The 27,929-nt window shown below is 38.1% G+C and overlaps 1 protein-coding gene across 1 annotated transcript in view; it reads right to left on the bottom strand.

Annotated features, from left to right (window-relative positions):
* CATSPERB (catsper channel auxiliary subunit beta) overlaps nt 1-27,163 on the bottom strand; it is a 115,461-nt gene extending 88,298 nt beyond the window's left edge. The window contains exons 1-5 of the mRNA XM_077780838.1: nt 26,882-27,163; nt 25,616-25,711; nt 20,183-20,201; nt 12,536-12,624; nt 5,659-5,719 (exon numbers count right to left, since the gene is read on the bottom strand). Coding sequence (XP_077636964.1) covers nt 5,659-5,719; nt 12,536-12,624; nt 20,183-20,201; nt 25,616-25,711; nt 26,882-27,163 — 547 coding nt within the window. The remainder of the gene's footprint in view (nt 1-5,658; nt 5,720-12,535; nt 12,625-20,182; nt 20,202-25,615; nt 25,712-26,881) is intronic.
* Nucleotides 27,164-27,929: the final 766 nt, after the last annotated feature.

Raw genomic sequence — 27,929 nt, 5'->3', positions numbered from 1 at the left:
AGTAAGAATACAGAAAACCTGAACACTAACAAACCAATTGACCCAACCAACATTTATAGAACATTCCAGCTGAGAATAGCAGAATAAATATTCTTTTCAAGTGTGCACAGGAGATTCACCAAATAGGCCATACCAAACATCTTAACAAATTATCATATGAAATATGTTCTCAAAACACAGAATTACTCTGGAAAAAATACATAACAGAAAGATATCTGGAAAATCTCCAAATATTTGGACATCTTTACAATGTACTTATAAATAATCACAAGCCAAAGAGGAAGCAGCAGAGCAAATGAGAAAATATTTCTAATTGAGAGAAAATGAAAACACACCATATCAGAATTTATGAGATGCAGAGAAAGCAGGGCTAGAGAGAAATATATAGCAGTAAAATATTTATATTGGATAAAACAAATATCTCAAATCAGTGATCTGAAGCTGGGGCTGAAAGATAGTAAAGGCCTTATACAGAGTCAAATAGTAAATATTTTGGGCTTTGTGGCCCATATGGTCTCTGTCACAACACTAATTCTGCCATGGTAGTACAGACCCAGCCACAGCAAGCACATAAATTAATGAACATGGCTGTGTTCCAACAAAACTTTGTTTAAAAAACAGGCTTCAGGCCAAAAGTGTAGCATGTCGACCCCTCTCTAAAGGTTCCCAATTTAAAGGAAAAAGGGGGCAAATTGAACCAAAAGCAAGTAGGAGAATAAGATAAGGAGTGAAGGTCAATGAAATGGAGGCCAAACAAACAAAACCCCCCCAAAAAACAATATTCACAGTCAATGAATTCAAAAGATGTTTCTATGCAAGGGTCTATAAAATTGATGAACCTGCTAGGCTAATCAAGAAGAAAAAAGGTACAAGTAACCCATATTAGATATGAAACAGGGAACCTCACTACAGACTCTCTGTTCTACTTACTGTGTCATAAATTCAAAAATGTAAATGAAACGGAAAAGTTTCTACAAAGATGCAAACTGCCAAAACACACGTAAGAAAAAATCAAAAACGCAAATATTCCCCCACCTATTTAGGAAACTGAATTTGTGGTTAAAAGCTTTCTCACAAAGAAAACTCCAGGCCCAGGTATCTTCACTGGCCTGGAGAATCTCACCAAACATTTAATGAAAACAGAATATCAATACTACAAAGTTTCTTCCATAATATAGGAGAAAAATCCTCATTTTATGTATGTATGTATGTATGTATTTATCTTCTTAGAAGTCGGTATTATTTTCACTGTTACCTAGTTTTAAAAGCCTACGTACTTACTTTTCCTTCCCACCAGGTTTACCTGCAGGCCAAGATTTCAAAAACTGCAGCAAACAAACACACAGCATTGTGGGATTCCAGCCAGTGACCACCTGCATTTCGTTTTGGCAATTAACCCAGGGCTCCCTTTCAAAGAAACTTCTGTGCAAACTGCCGTATTTCCTAGAATGAGGCTCGGTTTTTTCAACCTTGAAGTCACCCTCAGAAACCTAAGCTTTCAGAACTTAGTTACAATATCACCATCGTGATACTACAATTACCATTGTGGTAACTTTACAATCAATAGCCCCCAAAGTTACTTTATTTAACAGAGGACTTCAAGACAAGGGGAAATTTCTCGGCATTCTCATCTGCCCCTGCTGACTGTTCTACATCTCTTTCCATGGGAATTTTCACCCTTAAAGTCCAGGGGATGGCCTCAGCTGCACCAAGTTGCTAAGCAGAGCCCATCTGGATGGGGAGGAGGGGATTTGGACACAGGGCCCCTTGCTGGGCCCAGCGCTGCTGTCAGACCCAGCAACAATGACCTTGTTCATTATTCATAAACGCTGCCCAATAAAGAGCATGCATCAAAGCTTAAAAGCCAAACTTTCTGCCTTGATTCCTGGATAAGAAGATTTTTAAAAACCTTCTGAATAATTTGAACCAAAAGGGTGGCTATTAAAAATAAACCAAGAAATATCCAGAAACAGGTTTCTAGAGAAAGCTTGACTTCCCATACAATAAAATGATTTAGACATGTTCTTTTATCTATGGGGAATGCAACGGTATCACAGCCTCTTAGTTAAGCCTCCTGAAAGTCCTTAAGTAGAAAGCACTTCAATTTAGAGATCAAAGTGAAAATACCTTTGAAAGAAAAATAATGTAGCTAGGAAACTGTGTGCATCTTGGCAAACATTTTCCAACTCACCATGAGCTTGGGCTTTCTGGGAAGGTCAGTGGTTTACCAGTCAAAAACATTCTTAAAGTCATCAGGAATGGAGGGATGGAGACTCAGCATCTGGGCAGGTGTGTTTCTAGTTTCATTTCTGGGGCTCAAGAGCCAAACGGCTTGATCTTGCAGGGCCTCATACAGACATTCCCCAGGGTGGTGAAGATTCTAAAACATCTGAGGCTCCATAAGAACTCCTGGATGTTATCAGCTGTGCTGAGCTACCTGGACTCTTCCCCAAAGCCCTGTATTGTCCTTTTTCAGCTTTAAGTTGATCACCACCCTGGCATTCAGCAGCAGCATCCACAACAACAAAAGCAACTCATTTTATAGTGATAGCATTATCAGATACCAAATGGAAATAAAGACATAAGGAGAAAAGAAAACCTCTAGACTGATAACCACAAGAACCTCTAGCCAAATGAGTCCCATAACATATAAAAAGGATAATACATCATGACCAAGAGTTGTTTATCCTAGGATTGCAAGGCTAGCTCAAAATTCAAAAATGAATCAATGAAATCTACCGTATCAACATACTAAACAAGAAAATCCTTATTTTCTCAACAGATGTAGAAAGAGCATTAACAAAATTCAATACCGATTCATGATAAAAACTCAGCAAACTAAGAAGGGAATTTCCTTAACATGATAAAGGGTATCTATAAAATACCTAACATAATACATTATGTTGAAAGATTGAATGTTTCCCTCCTAAAATTGGAAAAAAAAGGCCTAGTCGTTCTCTTACTATTCCTATTTAACATAGTCCTGGAGGTCTTACCTCTACAATAAGGCAAGAAAAAGAAATAAAATGAATACATTCTGGAAAGGAAGAAATAAAATTATATCTATTTTTCTACATAGAAAAATCAAAGACTATACAAAGGACTACTGGAACCAATAAGTGACTTTAACAAGGTTGCAGGATCAGAGTTTTTAATTTTGGTAAAGGCTAATTTATCAATTTTTTATTTTATGGATCGCACTTTTGGCATTATAGCTGACTCAAGTTCACAAAGATGTTCTCCTATATTTACTGCCAGAGGTTTATGGTTCCAGGTTTTGTATCGAGATCTATGACTCAATCTGAGCTAATTTTTGTGTATTGTATGGACTGAGGTTAATAGTGGGGGAATATGGATATCCAATCATTCCACCACCATTGTTGTAAACACTTGTCTCCATTGATTTCTATTTCTGGGTTCCCTGTCTTTTCACCTATACCAATTGTCTTGGTTTCTGGGACTTGGGCAACAGGGAGAGGTTGACTACAGGTGGGGTGATTTTATCGGGCAATGGACCCATTTTGTATCTTGACTGTAGTGATTTCGCAACCGTACATATTTGTGTAAACTTCTAGACCCAGATGCTAAAAAGGGTACGTTTTATTGAAGGCAAATTATACCTTATTTTCCAATGGAAAAAAAAAGGACAAATTATGTAGTGTAAATCAAAGAACAACTCTTTTTACTTTGAATAGTTACATGCTGTTCAAATTTCAGACTGCCTTCAGCACTCTCTAGCTATCACTACGCCTCCCTACACCTCCATGGGCCTCAGTTAAATCATTTGAACGTGGACATGATAATGGGACCTACCTTATAGGGATAAATAAGTTAATATAAGTAGAGTGTTTACAGTAGTGATGAAATACAAGAATTCAATCAATGCTACCTGCTGACTCTACTACTACTATGATGACTATTTTCCTTCCTTGGTGGTTGATGTGACCTCAACTACCCTTCCCAAGATGTTACGTTTACATAATACTCCAATTCATGGCAGGGCAGGAAATAAGATATGATTAAGAAAGAAAAAAAAGAATGAGAAAATATGGTCTCCTTTCCCCTGAATACTCCCCCTCCTCCCAATTTCTAGCATATTACTAATTAGACCATTGCCTCCTATGGTATTATGGGCTCAAATATACTTCTTTTTCTCAGTCCAGGGAGTTGTGGCAGAGCTCATTTGGTGTCTTTCCATAAAATACTCAAGTTCTCAGCTCACCCTTGTTCCTGTTTGGGTGACCCTTGAATCACTGCATTTCTGAAACTAAAGTTTGTAAATAGAAGAAGCAAAAATAATAAGTCATCTTCCCTTTTTCAGCTCTCAAAGTAATGTCAATATTATGCCAAGGAGCTAGAACAATCCATCCTTATACTGATGACAGTGAAGTGAAAGAAAGAAAGAAAGAAAGAAAGAAAGAAAGAAAGAAAGAAAGAAAGAAAGAGTATGATTTTCAGGATGAATTCCTTGTAAAAAAAAAAAACACACCAAGCTTTCAGTAGATTAGTTTAGAAAAAAATTGAGGTGAATAAAGGATAAAATGCCGTTATGAATCATATCAGATATTACAGCACTGGGGCTTCTCTTACTTTTGCTTTGACACTTCATTATGTGGAATCTTTTCTATCATTTCTCTAACCAACCCCCACTTTTATTCTGACACATAATTTCACATGTCCTTTAATTACTCCTGTACCTAGGTTGGCCTATCAGATTCCCATTGTCTTGGTCCCTCATGACTATTTGACTGATACACAAGTGGATGCTGGATCAACACTTGTTGATTAAAGATACTCCTCTGGGAATTTGGAATTGGGATGGTCCCTAAGAAATATATGTTTAAAAAATTTGACTAGCAATGAGGCAGGTTTAGGAAGATAGTTTTCAGAGAGAGAGAGAGAGAAAGAGAAACAAATGTAGATTTACAGAAAATATAGAAAAGAGGAATAGGGCGAAAGTAGTCTCTGGGGGTCTTGGTGATTATCCATTTCTTAGTACTAATTCCTTCCTGTAACCTGGTTGCATTTTTATTTGGTTCCATGACAAAAACAAATTTCTTATTATTCCTTCAGTGAAACCAAGGGGGTTTCTGCTTCTTTCTCCTACCATATTAAAACAATTTACCCCCCATCATTTTTAAACTATGAAAATATATCTCGTGCCTTAAGATCTACTAGTTCAGTCCACTAGCTCAATACTTGTAACTCCTGATATTTTACTTTCCTCCTTTTCCATGTGAGTATTTGCAGTAGGATATAAAGCTATGTATGCCACCACATAACACTTAGTAGACGATTCCATGGTGAATAACTCATGATATATTGCAGCCTATTTTAAGGTAACCTATTGGTACATGAATTTCTTGATACTATAGTTTTTGAGTTCCAGAAAATGAGTTTATTTAAATGAAGAACAATATAAATGTTATGTGTGTCAAACCAATCTATCTACAATAGAATTGCCAGATAAAATAGAGGAACCCTAGTTAAATTTGAATTTTAGATAAACTACAATAATTTTTAGTAAGTGTGTCTGAAATACTACATGAGACATCATATGGAATAGCAAATAATTTTTAATACAATAAATATTTTTTTACTTGCTAAATTTGGCAATCCAGACCCATGAGTAGAAGAATTAATTCATATCTCTCTTACCTGTATTTTTTGTAATGTTTTCTCTGGGAATTTCAATCAACCAGTAAACTCGATCACTGAACTTGAATAAAGAAGACATCAGAATATAGTGTTTTACAATGTTAGTGGCAACACTTATTTTACATATTCAACCCTATCCTTAAATATGAAAATTAAACAAGAGCATCTAATGTATATACCTTTTACCCAGCAATTTCATGGTTAGAATTTATCCTACCATATACTCACATATGTGTGAAGTAAAGTATATCCAAGGATATTTTTTGTCATTACTTGTAATAGTAGAAGATTGGAAATAACTAAACTGTTAATAGGGTATGTAAAATAGTATAGCCATAAAGTGAAATACCACTCTCAGGTAACATAAAACTGAGGCATTGTCAGAGGTCAGAGCTCAGTGTTCGCAGAGAATTGGGGAATTTAAGAGGAAAATCCCATGAACAAGGGAACTGTAAGAGTGGTGAGTTAAGAGTTAAATATAAACTCTTCTTGAGTCCTGGGGTAACACATGTGCAGAGGAGACTCATGGAGTCCATGTTAAAGTAATCAGCCATGGGGTACCTGGGTGGCTCAGTCAGTTAAGCATTCGACGTCAGCTCAGGTCATGATCTCATGGTAGGTGAGTTCAAGCCCTGCCTCGAGCTCTGTGCTGACAGCTCAGAGCCTGGAGCCTGTTTCAGATTCTGTGTCTCCCTCTCTCTCTGACCCTCCTCTGCTCACGCTGTCTCTCTCTCAGAAATAAATAAAATATTTAAAAATTTTTTTAAAAATAAAGTGCACAATTAAATGGTGTGTAGTAAATTCAGAGAGTGTAAAAAATCGCTACTATCTAATTTTATAACATTTTCATCATCACGGAAGGACAGCCCATCCCTGTTAACTCCCCAGTCCACCTTCTGCTCTTCAGATGTAGGTAACCATTAAACTAAGCTGTCTGTGTAGATTTGCTTATTCTGAACATCTCAGGTAAATGAAATCATACAGCATATAGTGACTGGCTTCTGTCAGTTAGGGTAACATCTGCAAGCTTCATCCATGTGGGAGTATGTGTCACTACTTCATTTCTTTTTCTCTTTTAATTCAAATTCAAGTTAGTGAACATACAGTGTACTCTTGGCTTTAGAAGTAGAACCTAGTGATGCATCCCTTACATATGACACCCAGTGCTCACCCAGAAAAGTGCCCTCCTTAATGCCCATCCCCCATTTAACCCACCCCCTCACCCACCTCCCCTCCAGCAACCCTCAGTTTGTTCTCTGTATTTAAGAGTCTCTTATGGTTTGCTTCTCTGTTTTTATCTTATTTTTGCCTTCCCTTTCCCTATGTTCAACTGTTGAGTTTCTCAAGTTCCACATGAGTGAAATCATATGATATTCATCTTTCTCTGACTGACTTATTTTGCTTAGCATAATACCTTCTAGTTCCATCCATGTTGTTGCAAATGGCAAGATCTCATTCTTTTCCATCGCCGAGTAGTATTCCATTTTATATATACACCACATCTTCTTTATTTGTCCCCTATGTGTGATGTGTCGTTTCTCCCTGTATGCTTTTAAGATGTTCTCTTTGTATTTACCCTAATTAGATTTCTTTGTGCTTCTTGGATTATAAGTTTACCAAATTTGTAAAGTCTTTAGCTACTATTTCTCTGAAAAAATATGTTCTGCTCCTTTCTCTGTCTCTTTTCTTCATGAGATTCTAATTATGTACATTATCCCACAGATATCTAAGCATCTGGGCATTTTTCTTTAATCATTTCCCCTCCCTTTCAGGTTGGATAATTTTCATTGCTGTATCTCTAAGTTTACAGATTCTTTCTTCTGTCATCTCCAATATGTTCATCTACTAAATATTTTATTTCAGTTATTATACTTTGCAGCCTCATTATTTTCATCTGGTTTTATTGTTATATTTTTCACTTATGTGCTGGGATTCCCTATCCATTCTTTCACTAGGACATTTTCTTTAAGCCTATGTACATTTAAAAACTTTTATTTTAGAGAGAGACACTGTAGGGAGTGGAGAGAGGCAGAGAGAGAAAAACTTAAGCAGGCCTTATGCTCTATGTGGAGCCTGACATGGGGCTCAATCCCACGACCCTGGGATCATGACCTGGGGCAAAATCAACAGTTGGACACTCAACTAACTTAGCCACACAGGCACCCCTAGCCTATGTACATATTAGTAATAACTGCTTTGAAGTCTTCATCTACTCTCTGGACTCACTCTGGGTCAGTTTATCATCTAACTTTTATTTTTTTTTATCAGTTACATGTTTCTGGATTTTTTTTTTCATGTCTTTTTATTTTGGTTGAAACTGGACATTTAAGACAATAAGCTATAGCAACTCTGGATTCTGTTATGTTCTTATGAGAATTTGCTGTGCTCTTTTGTTGTTGGTTGAAGTGTAAAAGGTTTTTTCTTGTCTTGATACAAACTGTAAACTCTCTTAGCTATGGTTTCAGCAGCTGCTATCTCTGCTCAGTTTTTTAAACTTCCATGGCTGATTATTTTTAAATTTTATTTAATGTTTGTTTACTTTTGAGAGAGACAGAGAGACAGAGTCGGATCCGAAGTCAGATGCTTAACTGACTGAGCCACCCAGGTACCCCTAATTGTGCATTTTAAATAGGTGAATTGTATGGTATGCAATTATATCTTTAAAAGTTGTTACCCACTCCCCCCTAAAATGAGGGCAAATGAAGAGATTTTCAAGGGGATGAAACTCCCGGAGAATTTACTGCCCATAGACCTGTACTGTAAGAAATGACACCCCAAGTCTCCAAAGCAAATAATCTAGTGAAGAAATGGACAGAAGACATGAAGAGACACTTTTCTGAAGAAGACATCCAGACGGCTAACACACACATGAAAAGATGTTCAACATCACTCATCATCAGGGAAATACAAATCAAAACCATAATGAGATACCACCTCACACTGGTCAGAATGGCAAAAATTAACAACTCAGGAAACAACAGATGTTGGTGAGGATGTGGAGAAAGGAGAACCCTTTTGTGCTGCTGGTGGGAATGCAAACTGGTGCGGCCACTCTGGAAAACAGTATGGAGGCTCCTCATAAAACTAAAAAACAGAGCTACTCTACTACGCAGGAATTGCACTAGTAGGTATTTATCCAAAGGATACAAATTGCTGACTTGAAGGGGCATATGCACCCCAATGTTTATAGCAGCACTGTCAACAATAGTCAAATTATGGAAAGAGCCCAAATGTCCATTGACTGATAAATGGATAAAGAAGATGTAGTGTATATATATATATATACACCCACACACACACACAACGGAATATTACTTGGTGATCAAAAAGAATGAAATCTTTCCATTTGCAAAAATGTGGGTGAAACTAGAATGAATTATGCTAAGCAAAATAAGTCAGTCAGAGAAAGGCAGATATCAGATGATTTCACTCACATGTAGAATTTAAGAAACAAAACAGATGAATCTAGGAGAAGGGAAGCCAAAATAAGAACCATAAGATTCTTAATTACAGAGAACAAACTAAGGGTTGCTGGCAGAGTGTTGCGTGGGGACATGGACTAAATGGGTGATGGACATTAAGGAGGACACTTGTTATGGGGACGCCTGGGTGGCTCAGTCTGTTGAGTGTCAGACTTCAGCTCAGGTCATGATCTCATTGTTCATGAGCCCCGCGTCAGGCTCTGTGCTGACAGCTCAGAGCCTGGAGTTGGCTTCAGATCCTGTGTTTCCCTCTCTCTCTGACTCTCCCCTGCTCATGCTCATGCTCATGCTCTGTCTCTCTCAAAAATAAATAAACATTAAACAAATTTAATAAGAAAAAAAAGGAGGGCACTTGCTGGGAGGAGCACTGGGTGTTAAATGTAAGTGATGAATCACTAAATTCTATTCCTGAAATCATTATTACATTATATGTTAACTAACTTGGATTTAAATTTTTTAAAAATTTAAAAAACGAAATGAACACTTCAAATATATTTGTAATAATGTGGGAAAGGATGTCCAGAATTTACAAATTTATTTGCTACCCAAAGGAAAGTGCTGGCATGAATATTTTGAATGAGACCAGGTATAAACCATTTTAACTGAAAAAAATTAATAAAATAAAATATTAAAGAAAAAAAATGATAACAGTTCTTTGGGCTGAAGAAATAGGACACCAGATGGCAAACTTATAACTCTGCACAAAAATGAAGAGCGGTGGAAATCATTAATACATAAATACCAAAAAAAGTATTTTTTCTTTAATCTCTTAAAAACTATTTAAAGCAAAACGTATAACACTGTATTGTTAGGTTTAAAAACATATGTAGATGTTATCTTATGACTAGCTATTTTTAAAAAACCACATTCTATAGAAAGAATATGCTTCTCATTAATAATATCAAAGGATAAAATAAAGTGTCATTACCAAAGTTAAGTTAAAGTGGAAGATGCCAGTATATGTACTATTTATAATTGCCAAGCTGGGAGCGAGTCCTCCGGATGTGAACACACCTAGAAATTCCTGCGAAGTATGCTTACTTTCAGATTGGAGAAAACACTGGATTTTCTGGTAGGAAAGAGAGGGGGTGGAAAGTGATGATAATCTGATGGAGAGAAGCCTATTTTACATTAATTTAAAAGTGAGAGGTAATCTATGAAATGCCTATGCTGCTAAAGACTGCTGTCTGTAGTAATTCTCGTCTCTAACCAGGAAAAAAAATCTATTTTGAAAAAGTACATTTCTAGAACTCAGTAACCTATCATACTAGTTTCATAATAAGTTGAAACCTCATCTATATATTAACCTTTTCTGTAAAATCTTTTCTGTAAAAAGAATAACACAAAGTTATTACATTTAATAAATATAGAATCAAATCCTTTTTTAAAAAGGAGCAAATGTATAAAGGAAAACTCATTTTTGTGTATTTTTATCGATATTTCTCAGCTTTGAGAAAGTATATGAAAACACAGCAGTTGGGGCACCTGGGTGGCTTAGTCAGTTAAGCATCCGACTTCAGCTTGGTCATGATCTCATAGTTTGTGAGTTCAAGCCCTTCATTGGGCTCTCTGCTGTCAGAGCGGAGCCTGCTTCAGATCTTGTCCCCCTTTCTCTCTGGCGGTCCCCTGCTCTCTCCCTCTCAAAAAAGAAAAAAAAGAAAAAAGAAAAAAGAAAATGCAGCAATCACAAATGAAAATCAGTACAAGATAGATGCTAACAACTTCATCTCATTAAGCTCTCCTAATAGTTAAGACCACTTTAGGCAAGTTCCCTGAGCTTCAGTTTCCTTATGTATAAAATAGGAAAACATATTCATTACAAAAATGTTTTCTGAGCTCTTACCACGAATCAGGCAGTGTTATAGGGGCTGGGGAAACAGAACTGCTCAAAACAGACAAAAATCCCCGCTCTCAAGGAACTTAGGTTCTAATGGAGATTGGAAAGAAGATGAACACCTTTTCCCTGTCTTGTCACTGATTAATAATTTATTGCCCTTTGTTAACATGGCATCTAAACCCCAAATTCTAACCACCCTTTTGAATTACTCACCACTGAGTTCTCCTGTGGCTGTACAAACCGCATGTGTAAGTAAAGTCTGGCTTTTTCTCCTGTTAACCTGTCTTTTGTCCATTTATTTGACAGGCTCCAGGTACTAAATCTAAGAGGGTAGGTCCAGTACCCCTCCACTTATCTCAAGTACCTACCTTACAGGGGATTAAATGTCATAATAAAACATAAAACGCTTTGAAAAATGTCTGACACATAAACATTTTCTAAATGTTAGGTTTTACTTCTAATATCACTTCTAGAACTACTATTACAACTATCTAAAAGTAGGTTAAAATTAATTCCCTTTTTAAGAGGACAAACCTAGGGATTAGAGGGGTTAGGTACCCTGGCCCAGGGCATGGCAGACCATGCACGTCTGTGCGTAATTCCAAGACTTGACCCCGACTCTGAAGGTTTTTCTTCCTCTAAAATCCATTTCTCCCCCATGATAAGTAATCACGAAGAGGAAAGGCATTTTTGATTCAAGGGGCATGCACTTCACAACAATTGTGAATAAAAAACTGGACATATGTCTGGCATATCAGGAAAGAACTGGGAACTAAGTCAAAAAAGACTTTGGGAAAAATGTATTTGTCCTTGTGGGGTGTTATATTTATCATAGATTTTCAAGCAATCCATAAATTGTTTTAACTTATGTTTTTGTTAGCATTTGCTGAATGGCTATCTTATTTTGGGGCGTGTGTGTGTGTGTGTGTGTGTGTGTGTGTATGTGTGTGTGTGTGTAAATGCCACTATTGAAATGAAGAAATCAAATTATCCCTTAACCCAAATGGCATCTGCAATGTGGTATTTGTTATAAAAGAGAAAGATTCTTTCTTTAGGTCATGTGAAGTACATTTCTCTAACAGGCTGTATGGGTCACATTTCCAAAGAACAAATCAGATCCATAAAAAATAAAAATCATTACAGTCACCCTTTTAAAAAGGGAAGGAGGGAGGCGTTCAGTCAGTTACGTGCCTTTCGATTTCAGGTCACTTTGTGATCTCCCAGTTCATGAGTTTAAGTTCTGAGTTGGGCTCTGTAATGAGCTCTGTATTTATCTCTCAAAATAAATAAATAAACTTAAAAAAAAATAAAATAAAAAGGGAAGGAGGCGGTATCTTTATAAAAAGAAGAAAAAGCAAAAACAACCCAGGCTGTTCAATGGCTAAATGCAGTATTTCACTTGATCCAAATGGAATGGAATAGAAAAGATGATTATTTATATAGAATTTTACCTCCCCAAGTCTGAACATAGAAGGTACTTGAAAAGAGTACAGGGATACTGATTTTAATGTGGAGCCAGAAAGAATATGAGATGTCACATATTATGAATGGATCTTACCAAGTCATCTGAGGAAAGATACAACTTGATTATTTCATTCTTTTTGGGGATCCCTTGGCTGGCACAGGCAAAGCGTTTCTCCGTATCACCTAAATAACACCAAAAATACATATACTCTAGGTCACTGATAGAAAGATTTCCATTGAATCATATTTTTTTAACGGACAAAATAATTTAAGGAGGTATAAATTATAGTTGTATGTTTTAAATTCAGAAGTGGCCAAAAACCAGGGTTTTTTTTTTAATTCTTAAAATTTTCAACAAATTTCATTATCCAGATGCAAAATCAACAAGAACATTTTTTTATTTGAAGCATTCTTCAGAATACATATATATATATATGTATGTTTCCATCCAAGAAAAATAGAATACACATTATCCTCAAGTACACACAGAAGAATCCCCTGGTTAAATCACACTAAAAGAGACATAACACATATTACAAATTTAGTAAGACTGAAATCATAGCCAGTATATTTTCCAACCACAGTTTTACAAAACTAAAGATCAACAATAAAAAACAGCTGGAAAATCTGCAGTGTAAATTTAAATAGTTCTTGACTCTTAAAGTCTTTGGTGAGCACAGAAAAGGAACAGAAGACAGAATTTGTTTTTTTGTTTTTTTTTTACAAATAGTTTATTGTCAAGTTGGTTTCCATATAACACCCAGTGCTCATCCCCACAAGTGCCCTCGTCCATGCCCATCTCCCCCACATCCATCAGTCCTCAGTTTGTTTCTCAGCATTCAAGAGTCTCTCACGGTTTGCCTCTCTCCCTTTCCCCCACCATTTCCCCCCTTCTTCTCCCCCATGGTCCTCAGTTAAGTTCCTCCTAATCCTCCTATACGTGCTAACATGTGATATTTGTCCTTCTCTGCCTGACTTATTTCGCTAATCATAACACCCTCAAGGTCCATCCATGTTGCTACACGTGGCCAGATTTCATTGTTTCTCATTGCCATGTAGTATTCCATGGTATAGGAAACAACCTCTTTGACCTCCACCGCAGCAACTTCTTACTTGACACATCCCCAAAAGCAAGGGAATCAAGAGCAAAAATAAATGATTGGCACCTCATCAAGATCAAAAGCTTCTGCACAGCAAAGGAAACAATCCACAAAACGAATAGGCAACCGACAGAATGGGAAAAGATAGTTGCAAATGACATATCAGATAAAAGGTTAATATCCCAAATCTATAAGGAACTCACCAAACTCCACACCCGAAAAACAGAATTTGTATTTTAATAGAGAGCTGCTGATAGGTGACTCCTTTCCCAAAAAGGGCAGGGTTGGGAGGAAGACCCCTTCTCCTTATCTTGATCTAAAGGGAGTCTCTTGTAGACAGCGGAGCTGGATCAAGTGTTTTATCCATTCTGACAATCTTCATCACAAGGAATTTAGACTAAAGCCCAAATCTCAGCCTGGCATTCCAGTACCCCGATGACATGAGCCAGTTTCCTACCTTTCCAAAGTATTTTACTTTTTCTATCCCTTTGTTCTAGCCAAACCGAACTATTTGTTTCTCCCTTCACATTATATGATTACCCACCTCTGTGACTTTACCATCACTTGCCCTGATGTTGTCTTTGTAAACTATTCTTCCCCATGCATGCATAGACACAGATTACTCATTTGGGGGGCCTGGATTAATTGCTCTCCTTTGTACAAAGCCTTCCCTGATCACCTCCCACTCAGGTGGAAGTAAATTCTCCCTTCTCTAAAATCTCCTTAGTTGGTTTGTGATGCTCCAATCTTAGAGTATACCCGTGCGCATATTACATATTCTTCAGTAGAACTTAGCAACTGGTACTGGGTCATCCCAGAACTCCAGATTTTGTGACACATCTGTGAATAACACACATCTCTTCATTATTTGGTCAACAAATTTTTTTTAATCAAGCATCTACTACGTTCTAGCAGATACAGTCCAAAATGCTAAATATCTAGACAATCTGTACAAATGGAGGTGGATTGTTTTATTCCTTTTACAAAGCATTTCCACCATGAAAGTCCTACTGAATAATTTAATCCATGTATTAGTTTCAGAAAAGGATCAGGGTGCCTGGGTGGCTTAGTTGGTTAAGCGTCCAATTTTCGCTTAGGTCATGATCTCGCGGTTCGTGGGTTCGAGCCCTGCGTCGGGCTCTGTGCTGACTGCCAGCTCAGAGCCTGGAGCCTGTTTCAGAGTCTGTGATTCCCTCTCTCTCTGACCCATCCCTGCTCACGCTGTCTCTCTCTCTCTCTCTCTTCTAGAAATAAATAAAACATTAAAAAACAAANTCCGACTTTCGCTTAGGTCATGATCTCGCGGTTCGTGGGTTCGAGCCCCGCGTCGGGCTCTGTGCTGACTGCCAGCTCAGAGCCTGGAGCCTGTTTCAGAGTCTGTGATTCCCTCTCTCTCTGACCCATCCCTGCTCACGCTGTCTCTCTCTCTCTCTCTCTTCTAGAAATAAATAAAACATTAAAAAACAAAACAAAACAGAAAAGGATCTTCAGTCTTCATCAGTTAGACTCACAATGCAGTTTATAATTCATACCATAGGTAACCAAAGAATCAAAAATATCTATTTAAATGAAGAACACTTTCAAATACAAAATGCTCCTTAGGGGTGCCTGGATGGCTCAGTTGGTTAAGCATCCGACTCTTGATCTTGGCTCAGGTCACTGGTTTGTGAGTTCAAGCCCCACATCAGGTTACACACTGTCAGTGGAGAACCTGCTTGGGATTCTCTCTCTGTTTCTCCCCTGCTCGTTCTCTCTCTCTCTCTCCAGAATAAATAAACTTTAAAAAATGTTAATTAAAAAAATAAAATGCTCCTCAAACTTTAAATATTCTATGACTTTAAAATGATGAAAACTATAACAAAAGTCTCTATTTACACAACTTAATAACAATAGATTCACAATATTATTAGCAATCGCTGGACAAGGGTACAATATATAACACCTGAGAAAATTTGGGAGGTAAGGTAAAGAAGAAGCACCAAAAATGTATTTTAACTGTTAGTGAGGAAGGGATGGAAAAGAGAACTACAAGAAAATAGAGAGTAAGAGAATCAGAAACTTACCTTTATTATATATTATTCCTGATGGAAGCTCAAATATGTTCAAAAGTAAAATTATAATATATAAAAGTGGCAATTCCATCTATTGAAAGAAATAAGAATTGTTTCTATTTAGCTGTTCTGAACATACTTTTTAGTTCCTTTTTCTATAGACAGCTACATAATAAAGAAACCATCTTTTCCTTTTAAGATCAAAATATTTCCCTTTATGTGACAAAACAGACAATGTTAACAGTTGACTAAGCTCTACATTTACTTCCTTGTTGGTATTAAAGATATTTATAAATCTAATTATTGCAAACTAAAGAGCTGTGGCTCTGGTTTTTCTTTCATGCAGATAGCTGTTGGAGAGGTGTGATCAATTCTACAGCTGGATAAAACAGAGCCTGACCTGATAAAGGCTCTGAGGATGGTAGAGCTGTCCCTTGATCTGAGACTCTGACTGCATTGCTCTTGAAAGAATCCACATGAGCCCTGAGCAACCCTGTGTGTCTCCCTGTGCCAACACTGGCCCTCTTTACTCAGGCTTTTTCTCAGAGTTGTGTTTGTGGCAGGAAACCTTAAGGAACAAGGTAACATCCCCCTTGGGCAAGAGCAGGCTTGTTTCTATGGTGAATCTCCCAGGCTCAGTGTTCTCCTCCTGCAACGCAGCCCACAATGTGTGCGAACAAGCATCTGTGATGGGCTGAGATGTGTCCCCTAAAAACTCATATGTTGAAGCCCTAACCCCCAGTGCTTCAGAATGCAATTGTAGTTGAAGACGGGGTCTTCACAAAAGTAATTAAGTAAAGTGAAATCATTAGGATGGGCCCTGATCCAGTGTGACTTATGTCCTTATAAGAAGAGGAAATTTGGACGCAGATATGCACAAAGGGAAGATAATGTGAAAACACAGGGAGAAAATGCCCAAGGAGAGAAGCCTGGAACAGATCCTTCCTTCTTGGCCCTCAGAAGGAACCGACCCTGCCAACACCTTGATCTTGGACATTAAGCTTCCAGAAGTCTGAGTCAATTCTATTGTTTAAGCCACCCGGTCTGTGGCATTTTGTTACTGTAACCCTAATATGCTAATGCAGCTTCCACGATGCATATCTACTTCATGGGACTTGGGGGCATGGAGACGGAGAGTGAGCATCATGCTGAGACTCTGGCTATTGCTTTGGCTGTTAGTGATGAAGTCCTCTGTCTCTGACCTAGGAGACTTGTGTCTTTTGCCAGCATCCAAGAAACAGTAACGGACTGACTTGCCAGATATAGGGAAAGCGTAACCAGATCCCGTGTGGTTCCTGACATCTGCTGAGTGAATTCAATTTCACTGATGTTTTTCCTCCTTCAAAATTGGTTTGCTTGATTCAATACATTTACTCGACAATCTAACATCCACACATTCTTTGGATTTTTAAATTCATCATTTTTATCACATGGTTGGGGAGAACTGTGGGTTTTTTAAGTGCGCTTTTTTTCGTCATCTGAGAAAACAATTTGTTTTCACAAGCTAACACAAAACAGATGAATTAGTGTCCTTCTGTTTCTCTTCTCTCACTCTCCTTGTCCAGAAACATTTTGTTGTAAGTTTCAGTGCAGCTCACCTCCAGCCAAAGAAAATCTTTTTAGGTAAGTACTCAGTTGCTCTGACTTCGCTTATAATTATAATCTACTTAAACACTGAAGGAACACTGGAGAGATGGAGTTCAAGGTTGCATTCAATAACAGGAGACCACAGTTTTGAAGTCTAGCACAGATTAAAAACCACAGATGTACTGTTTATGTAAGACATACACCGATTGTCTCTTAAGCTGCATACTGACTCCTTATGAACATTATTTTTTTTTTTAAAAAACGCAGTGCATCGAGGATGGTCAGTCGCATAATTCACACAGCCCTGAACAGTTTTTCAGCATGGTGAAACTGTATCAGCATGGTGCTGTGTGCCATTATGTTTGTGGTGTGAGAATGAATTTAACATTAAATGGAGAAGTCATCACAGCCACTTTGAAAATAGTGTCTTAGGGGCGCCTGGGTGGTTCCGTCAGTTAAGCATCTGACTCTTGGTTTCGGCTCAGGTCATGATCTCACAGTTCGTGAGATTCAGACTCACATCAGTCTCTGTGCTGACAGTGCGGAGCCTGCTTGGAATTCTCTCTTTCAAAATAAATAAATAAACATTAAAAAAGAGAGAGAAAGAGAAAGAAAGTAGTACCTTTGCCAGGAAAATCTTGTATTAGTTCACCGAACATTCACATTAAATGACCTAACACCAGTATCAGAATCCATTAGTGTTTCTCCTCCTTAAAAAGCTGACTGAAATGTATTATGTTCCCGGGCTCCAGTGCGGTTGATCTGTTATTACGTTATCCTCTGAGTTGTCCCAATTCAGTTCTCTCAGATAAATATAAAAGGATCTCTAATTTCATTTGAGTGGATTTGGTTGTATCTATCTTTGACCAAAGAACTAAAAACCTACTTTGAAAGGCTTTTAAGTGCTTTCATTAAGGAAAGGAAAGCTGACAGAGCATAATTGAAGGGAGAGACAGCTAAGGAACAATGTCTGGGCTCTCTGTGGCTTTGCGAGTAGCTGCACGTTCCCTTGTTCTAGTAATTCAGCCCGTACTTGTTCTTTTTTACATTTAGAGAAGGAATGTACTTTAGAGCGAATATACGAGACACGAAGTCACATATCTAAAGCCCATTACTAGCTAGTAACAGCACTGGGCATAGAACCAAGATCTCCTGATTCGAAAGACTAAGTCAGCACACAAAGATCCCACAAAGTGACCCTTTATAAACAGAAAGCTATCAAGTACATGATTAGATTTGACCTCTCGCCAAAACTGCTGCATGTGCCCACCGTGATTCTGTTCCATACGTTCATTAGTCTCCTTTCCCCCTTCTTCAGTATTTCAACCTTCCTCAATGGAGTCCTACCTCCTTTCAACAGCCATCTCATGGCTACAGAAAAAGCACTGACTTTGGCTTACGATCAGCTCTGCCCGTTGGGATGTTTGATCTTTGGAAAGTTACTTCACTTCTTGAATTCGGTAAACTAGGTATAACAGCCACTTCACAGAGTTGTTATAAATAATATCCTTCAAACGTTTAAAAGCTGCTTTACATAGGCTAAGTAATTGATAAATACTAGCTCTGAATCCATGCCCTGATGTACTGAAGCAACTTCTTTATCTTGACCCCACTCCTGACTCACTCTGTTAGCAGTTAAATTACCTCCAGTTTTCAATCCCATCTAATTATTATGAGCTTTATATAATGGTCAGAAGTAAGTCACAAACCTGGGCATTTTCTATTCTCTAGCACCAAATAAACACTGGGAATTGTCCTAAAGAAGAAACCTGCATTTTTCACCATCTGATTAATTTTTAGTCACTCTGTTATAGAATAACGATTACACTATCAGTATGTACTATAGTAGGGATCTTATTTTACTATTTCTTACCGTGACTGCCTCCTAATAGTAGATGCCTGGTTACTTACACTTTTCTGTGTTATGTTTTCCCAAGCTTTCTTCCATTCAGGCTGAGCAAGAAGACTCAGCTTCAGTTTACTGGTTTAATGGTCCACTTAACTTTAGTAACAGCCAATCAGCTGCTACCAAGTATAGAAGTGGGCTTGGAAAATCTAAAGGCTAGGCAGTTGGAATTTCCAACTAACTGCCTCTTTCAGAGAACCAAAGATCATTTTCTTTAGAAATATTAAGAGGTGGAGTTTCTCCAAACCTACCATCTTTAATACACCCGTCCAGGAACGTTCAGAAACCTACATATGACTATTCTCAAAGTCGGTAAATCATAATGGGCCTACTGAGTGCCTGGGGAAAAGCATGAATGTTAAAAGGAAATGCCAGCTACATACAATGAGGTTTAAGAGAAGAAAATCTGCCAAAGAGAGCTTCATAGCTATGTCTTAAAGAAATATTGGGACTTTTTTTTAAATTTTTTTAAAATTTATTTCTAGGAGAGAGAGAGAGAGAGACAGCGTGAGCAGGGGAGGGTCAGAGAGAGAGGGAGTCACAGACTGAAACAGGCTCCAGGCTCTGAGCTGGCAGTCAGCACGGAGCCCGACGCGGGGCTCAAACCCACGAACCGCGAGATCATGACCTAAGCGAAAGTCGGACGCTTAACCGACTAAGCCACCCAGGCGCCCCAGAAATATTGGGACTTTTAAAAAAGTAGAGACGATCTTGTCGACAGGGTAAACAAGATAAGTAAATACACAAAGCACAAAGATGGGAATGAGCTGTGTATGCATGGGAATCAGTAAGACCAGTGATATACCAAGCTGTTCTCCAGATTCTTGGTTTTGTGAATGGCCTTGGTATCACAGATTATATCCGCTTAGGGTGACTTTGGCTACTGAGCCCAGACTCTCTCTGATTTACTAAGGATCCCACAGGTCATAAATGGTCAGTGGGGCTAGCAATTTTTTTTTACTAATGAGAATAAAACCTGTTTTACACTCATGCTCTCCTTCAAACATCCTTTTATATGTCCATATAGAACCTGCTAGTAAGTATGTGGGTGTAATCTATTCTTGGAAGGGCCTGTATAAGAAACATCTTTCTCTTACCTTTTCTGGTGTCCTTGACCTAAAGAAGAAAGTTACTCCTCAATCTGAAAAAATGCGCAGAACTCAACGAAATGTTTCTCTGTAATAAGAACTCAGTTATCAGAAACCTGGGGCTCCTTTTTGCTGCTGGCTTCTGACTACAGAAGGTGATCAAGGTTTTGTATGGAAGCGGGCTGTAATTTTCAGTCTCTGTAGCAACACTGGTTTGCTGCTTCCCCACATTGTATCAAAATAGGAATATCTGGTCGTGTCGTAGATGTACACTGATGGCTCTCAAGAAAATTATGAAGCAGCAGGTGACATCACCCTCTGTTCCCCCCAGCAACACCTTTGTTTCCCTTCTTCATTTGGCCCCACGTGATGCTTCCCCCCCATTTGAGTAGTGCTTTCCTTCCCCTAGAAGATAAGGATCTGCTTCAGTCAGAGTTACTGATGAACTAACTTTGATGCAAATGAGTTCCAAGAGAACTCCCATAGCAGGTCATTTATCTGTAATAGTGCGATGAGAGATGTCCTTCCCCCTGAAACACAAATCAGGCACTGGGTATCTAGTTAGGAAGGTTGAGAACCAGAGAAGGGGCTAATTGGAAGAAGAATGAATGACTTTGACTTTTTTTTTGGGGGGGGGGGGATTTCTTTCTGACTGTAAAGGTGCTCATTATGCAAAACTTGAAAAATATAAACAGGTATAGGGAAATTAATTACCTATAAACCAATGGTCAGATAGAATCACTGCTAACATTGACATACTTAGTCTTTTCCCTACACACTTCTATATTTCATGTAGGATCCTTCTGTACATAGCTTTCAGTCCTTGTTAATTCTGATTATTTTCTCATGTAATTCAAGTGTTTTTTTCAGAAGTTTTCACAATTACATATATAAAATAACTATAACTACATGAAAATTCTTTAAATGTAAGACACTCAGCTGCTTTCAATGTTTTCCTGTTATGAATAATGTGGTAATAAACAAACAAAAATCTGTCCCTACATTTGAAATGTTTTCTTAGGATACGAATATATTGAAGACTCCTGATACATGCTGGCAAATTGCTTTCCAGAAAATGCAGCACTGAGAATGAAATATAATCTATAATAAGCCAAAAAAGTATCTCACTGTTTTTCTTGTTTTCGTATTGGTGCAGCTGAACATTTACAATATGCTTGTTAGCCATTTTTTCCTCTATAAATTATCTGGACTTATTCTTGACCATGTCCTACTGGAATTTTAGTGTTTTGCTTGTGAAATGGTAAAATACTCCCTTGCAATATTTACTGTGAATATTAAACCAAATTTGCTCACTTAATCAATGAGCTCTGATGTACAGTAATTCAAATGTGATGCAATCAAATTTATCCATATTCTTCTTTCTGGACATTTCCATTGCTTCATGGTTTCAAAGTCCACCCCATCCAGAGACATACTTTGCTCATCCTTTCTATATAATAAAACTTATAAAGACTCAGAAAGTTCAAAGAATGAAATAACAAGGACATTTTGGTCACCCTAGATGAACAGTTCTCTCCCATTTAAAAAATGTTTATTACGGGATATTTCACACATTAGAACAAGTAGGAAGAATAGTGTTATTAGCCTCTTTGCATCCATCAACTAGCTTTAGTCCTGTTTCATTGTTACACCTACCCATCAATTTTTCTTCTCCAGGATTATCCTGAAGATATCTTAAACATCCATATATATAGTTCAGTATATATTCCTTAAGGAAAATGACTTTTTAATTAAAGCCAGAATACCACTTCATTCTTCAAGATAAGAATGATTCCTGGACATCTATCCAGTGGCTGTTCCTATTTCCCAGCTATCTCATGCATAAAATTGGTTATACTTGGTATGAATAAAAATCCAATAAGGTTCATACGTTGCAATTAACATATATCTTTAAGGGTTTTTTTCCCCAAGTTTTTATTTAAATTCCAGTTAGTTAACATACAGTGCAATGTTAGATTCAGGAGAATTAGGATTCGTCACTTCCATACAAGACTCAGTGCTCATCACAACAATTTGCCCTCCTTAACACCCATTACCCATTTAACCCACCTTCCCACCTACCTCCCTTCCACCAGCAACCTTTGGTTTGTTCTGTAGAGTTAAGAGTCTGTTTTCTGGTTTGCCTCTCTCTTTCCACCTCACTCCTACCATATTCATCTATTTTGTTTCTTAAAATCCACATTGAGTGAAATCCTATGGTATTTGTCTTTCTCTGACTTATTTCACTTAGCATAATACTGTCTAGTTCACTGACATCACTGCAAATGGCAAGATTTCATTCTTTTCATGGCTGAGCATGATTCCATCATACATATACACCACATCTTCTTTACCTATTCATCAGTCCATGGACATTTGAACTCTTTCCACAATTCAGCTATTGTTGCTATAAACATCAGGGAATATGTGTCCCTTCAAATCAGTATTTTTGAATCCTTTCAATAAATACCTAGTAGTGCAATTGCTGGATCATAGGGTAGTTGTATTTTTAACTTTTTGAGAAACATTCACAGTGTGTTCCAGAGGGGCTGCACCAGATTGTATTCCCACCAGCAGTGCAAGAGGGTTCCCCTTTCTCTACATCCTCACCAACATCTGTTGTTTCCTAAGTTGTTAATTTTAGCCATTATCCTTGAAGTTTTTTAATCTACAGGCAACTTCCCTCCTTCTCTCCTGTCATTTTCTCTCTTTCTCCTTGCAACTCATTAGTTGAAGAATTAGCTACTGCTAATGTACAGTAATGTACAGCTAATCCACAGTCTGGATTTTGCTGATTGCATCACCATGGTATCTTTTTCTACCGTAAGTCTATCTCATTTGTCTTGTAAGTTGTTAAGTTGATTTAGAGGCTTGGTCAGATTCAGGTTTACTTTTTTTGGCAGGACTACTTCATAGGTGTTTTTGGATACTTTCAACAGGAGGCACATAAAGTCTGCTTGTCTCTCTTTTCATGACATAGCAGCTGTCATTTCTTTCCCACATCTGTTAAATTCATTAGAGGCTGCAATATGATGATATTTTATCATTTATTCTTCATTTATTTGCTGGAATATGTTTATAAAGATCAACTTTCCTTCAACAGCCATCTGGTTACTCAGAGGTATAGTTCCTAAGTAAAGGCAAAATAAATGTTTCATTCTTTCACTTACCGCTTTGAAAATAGTGACTTGGTTTTCTAGAATCCTCATTGAAGCAATTAAGAAATAAGGTTTGTTTTTAGTATGAACTTGTAGGTTTTTCATTATGAATTCACAGGTTTCTTTTTTTTTTTAAATTTTTAATGTTTATTTTTTGAGAGAGAGAGAGATGCAGAGTGACAGCAGGGTAGAGCAGGGGCAGAGAGAGAGGGAGACATAGAATCCAAAGCACGCTCCAGGCTCTGAGCTGTCAGCACAGAGCTCAACGTGGGGCTCAAACCCACTAACGTGAGATCATGGACCTGAGTGAGCCAAAGTCAGATGCTTAACTGACTGAGCCACCCAAGTGCCCCAATAGATTTCTACTTAAATATTTGAGTGTTTCTATCTGTTAGAGTTATTATCCACTATTGCTCAAAGTGTGCAATTTTAGGCAGATGTGATCTTAAAGTTGGCACTGGTCTTTTTGAAATGACTCTAGTAATCTCTGATAGTTTCCTTCCTCCTTTCCTCCCTTTCTTATAGGACAAGATATTCCAGGGTCACCTTATACATTTCCTGTCCCAGGCAAGAAATCAGTTATTTATGTACAGAATTCTGATTCTTTTTACTGAGAAATGGTATGTTTAAACCATAATCTGGGGGCTAGGTGAGACTTCTTAAAAATAAATAAATGAAGGGACACCTGGCTAGCTCAGTCAGTAGAACATGTGATTCTGGATCTTGGGTTTGTAAATTCGAGCCCCAAGTTGGGTGTGGAGATTACTTAAAAATAAAATCTTTACAAAACAAACAAATGAACAAACTAATAAGTAAAAAACATCATGGAAGATAAATGGTGGCCACTTAGAACTGAATTTCCCCATATATTCTCCCTAAAAATCACATAAATTAGAAGACTCAATAAAACAATCCTAGAGCAACTAGGAACCAGAGATTACTAACAATTTCAATTTGCATGTAAGTAGGAAAAGCAAGGACTGACTTCAGAGTCTATACCACAGAAAGGTCAGGGAGAGACTGTATGGAAAAGAAGAGAGACCAGCAAGAGTTTGCAGCAGTCGAATACAGATAATCCCTCTCAGAGAGCCCACTACCTAAGAGAGGAAATACTAAGACCAGCTTTGAGAACTCGCAGGTTAGAGCACTGGCTTGAAAGTCTTCACAGTTTTAGGAGAGCAACATTTGAAGAAGAGGTAAGATGCTGTAGAAGATGGAGGTATCTCTCAGATGTTAGATGGTGAAGAGAGAAAAGAAAGCAATAGAAATGAAAGGCCTTACAGAGATAGAAGGGAACCACATAATTGAGAAACACACTGACTCTACCCCTGGAAAGTTTCCATCTACTTCAAAACTGAACTTCATTAAAGCAACAGAAGATGCTTTTGAATTCAGAAACCTGGCTAGACACTCAACTCCTGCCCCCTCCTTGAGGCCTGTCCAGATAAAATATGTTTGAAAATGAACACAAAGTGGCAGGCAACATCATACAAAGCTATTAGAAGACAGATCATGAGAACTGAAACATTTCAACAGATGAAAATAATCTCCCTGCCCAAAGCAACAAATAAACAAAAAGAACACAGGAGAGAAAACAGAGAGAAAACACAGAACCCTCTAATCTGAATTAAAATGTTAACATTAAGCGTCTGCACATTGAAACAAAAATTACCTTGAATAATAAGTTCAAAATAACTCAGAATAGAAACAGAGGGAAAAAAAAAATGAGAAGATGTGAAGTGAGAGTTGACCAAACTCAGGAAATGGAAGAAACAGAAAAAGTAATCTAGAAATAAAGATAAGTTTCAAGGTGTCCAAGGGAAAACAGTTTTGATCACAGCTATCATAAGGGTCATAGAGAAGAGGGATGGGAATCATCAAGAGAACAAAACAGATGTTTTAAATGGTAAAATCATTGGAGAAAAAGTACTAATATAGACAACGGGCAAAGAAAATCCAACATCTTCTCAAAGCAAAACAAAGACACAAGTATACAGACTAAAAAGTCGACATGAAAAATGAAAACAGGCTCATATCTGATCACACTTAATGAAATTTCAGAAAAAGGATAAAGATGCTTAAAAACTTTTGGAAAGCAACCCCTCCTTCCTCCTCCCTGTCCCAGTCCGCTCCACTCTAAGCTCTCCTCTGGCCTAGTTTACAGCTGCTTCTGGCTGGAGACCAGGGGGTCCTCAGCCAACTGCCATCTAGTTGGGGCAATCCCTGGTGAATGCATCCTGGAGACTGAAGGTGGAGGAAGAAGCTAGGGCATACTTGAACTTACCTGTATTAGATAAGAATCTGGAATCTGAGTGCATGCTGGTCTCCCGTTGACTTCTGTTCTATTACTGTACCCCATTAGAGAGATGTGAGGGGTTGGCTGAAATTCAAATCCAAAGATCACAGCATCCTTTGAACCAATAACTGTTTATGCTTCCTTAGAAAGAGTCACCAGACAATTAGGTGGTTTAACAAGATGGCCTCAAGAAAGCATCTCCACAGGCAGTTGTATTTTTGTCAGCCATTGGATTGTTTATTAAAAAACAAAAAACAGTTCATAGCAGCACTCTCGACAATAGCCAAAACATGGAAAGAGCCTAGGTGTCCATCAACAGACGAATGGATCAAGAAGATGTGGTTTATCTATACCATGGAATACTACATGGCAATGAGAAACAATGAAATCTGGCCATGTGTAGCAACATGGATGGACCTTGAGGGTGTTATGCTGAGCGAAATAAGTCAGGCAGAGAAGGACAAATATCATATGTTTGCACGTATAGGAGGATTAGGAGGAACTTAACTGAGGAACAAGGGGGAGAAGAAGGGGGGAAATGGTGGGGGAAAGGGAGAGAGGCAAACCATGAGAGACTCTTGAATGCTGACAAAAACTGAGGACTGATGGATGTGGGGGGGAGGGGGGATGGGCATGGAGGAGGGCACTTGTGGGGATGAGCACTGAGTGTTATGTGGAAACTAATTTGACAATAAACTATTTGTAAAATAAATAAATAAATAAAAGAACCCCCAAAAAACCCAAAAAACAAAAAACAATAAAAACCTTGAGAGAAAGTCCCACAAAAGGATAAGAATCATACTGGCATAAGTCTTACCAACAGTACTGGATGATTGAAGACACAGAGCAATGCCTTCAAGGTCCTACAGAAAAACTAAATGATTTTTCAACCTAAAATTCTGTAATCCATTACATGAGAACAGAATAAAGACATTTAAAGACATTTTTACTCAGGGAGCCTGGGTGGCTCAGTTGGTCAAGCATCTGACTCTGGGTTTCAGCTCAGGTCATGATCTCACAGTTTATGAGTTCGAGCTCTGCATCGGGCTCTGTGCTGACAGCACAAACCCTGCTTGGCATTCTCTGTCTCCCTCTTTCTCTGCCTCTCCCCTGCTCACCCTCTATCTATCTATCAAAATAAGTAAACTTTTAAAAAAGGACATTTAACTCAAGCAGAGTATAATGAACATGTGTCATATTTTGTTCAACATCTATTCCACCACTCTTTGCTAATAATAGTTTTTGCTTTTTTACTTTTGGGGACTCAACGTCTCCATGTAGTTCAATGGGACCACTGATCAAGATTCGCCTTTCCATAGCCAAGTGACAAGCCTGTGACCCACGCACCAGAAAAAGCTGGTGCCCCTTTCTTGGACTGGGGATCAGAGCCGAACAAGGAGGCTGACAATGGGAGTCCGTTCTTGAGGTAGGTTGCAAGCAACACAGATGCGCACCTTTTGCTGTGACCTTCCCTGGATCTACATGAGCTTTATCTTTTTCTAAGGCTGAGCCTCCTGGAGTCTCTGAGCACCCCATTATCCTTCCAATAAATTCCTTTTTGATTACGTGGTGAGTCTATTTGTAATGCAGTATCTAACAGATACAGCGAGGACTCAGAAATGTATATCCCATGTATCATTCTTAGAAGTTGCTTGCAGACGTACTCAAGCAAAACAAAAGACATGGGATCCAGAAATAACTGGATTCAATCCAGGAGAATAGTGAAAGGTAGGTTCTGGAATGACCAGTGGACAGCAAGCATGGAAGGTGAGCAGTCTAGACTGAAAAGGGATGACAGAAGACTCTTGCTGGAAAGGAAGGAAGGAAGGGAGGGAGGGAGGGAGGAAGGAATGTACCTCATGAAGTATTAAGTATGAATGAGAAGACAGAAAGCTTGCCAATATAGGCACATATTCTTATCTTTCATGAAACAGCAAACAAACTAGTGTGTGTGTATGGACACATAGGTATATATGTCTATTTACACATATATACATGTATAGATAGATGGCTAGACTGACACCTGGATAACTTGACAGCTGGATATATATAATCTCCTACTCATTCTGCTTCTCTGGTTGAGCTATGATACAGTCATAAGAATGTAAATGCTATTTATTGGTTTCCACCATTTAAACTGAACTTACTGACAAAGCATAGTTTGACAAATCAAAAAAGAGAGGAATGAGCATATTTTATAAGGCTGTGTGGGGTGATCACTGGAAGAACACAGACACTGAAAAAGACGTTATGATACCCCTGGAGAGGAGGGCTGAGACAAGAACGGGCTGAGCCTGAAATT

The sequence above is a fragment of the Crocuta crocuta genome, unplaced genomic scaffold, assembly GCF_008692635.1.
Source record: "Crocuta crocuta isolate KB4526 unplaced genomic scaffold, BGI_CrCroc_1.0 scaffold299, whole genome shotgun sequence".
Taxonomy (NCBI): Eukaryota; Metazoa; Chordata; class Mammalia; order Carnivora; family Hyaenidae; genus Crocuta; species Crocuta crocuta.
This window is presented reverse-complemented; position numbering and strand designations above follow the sequence as displayed.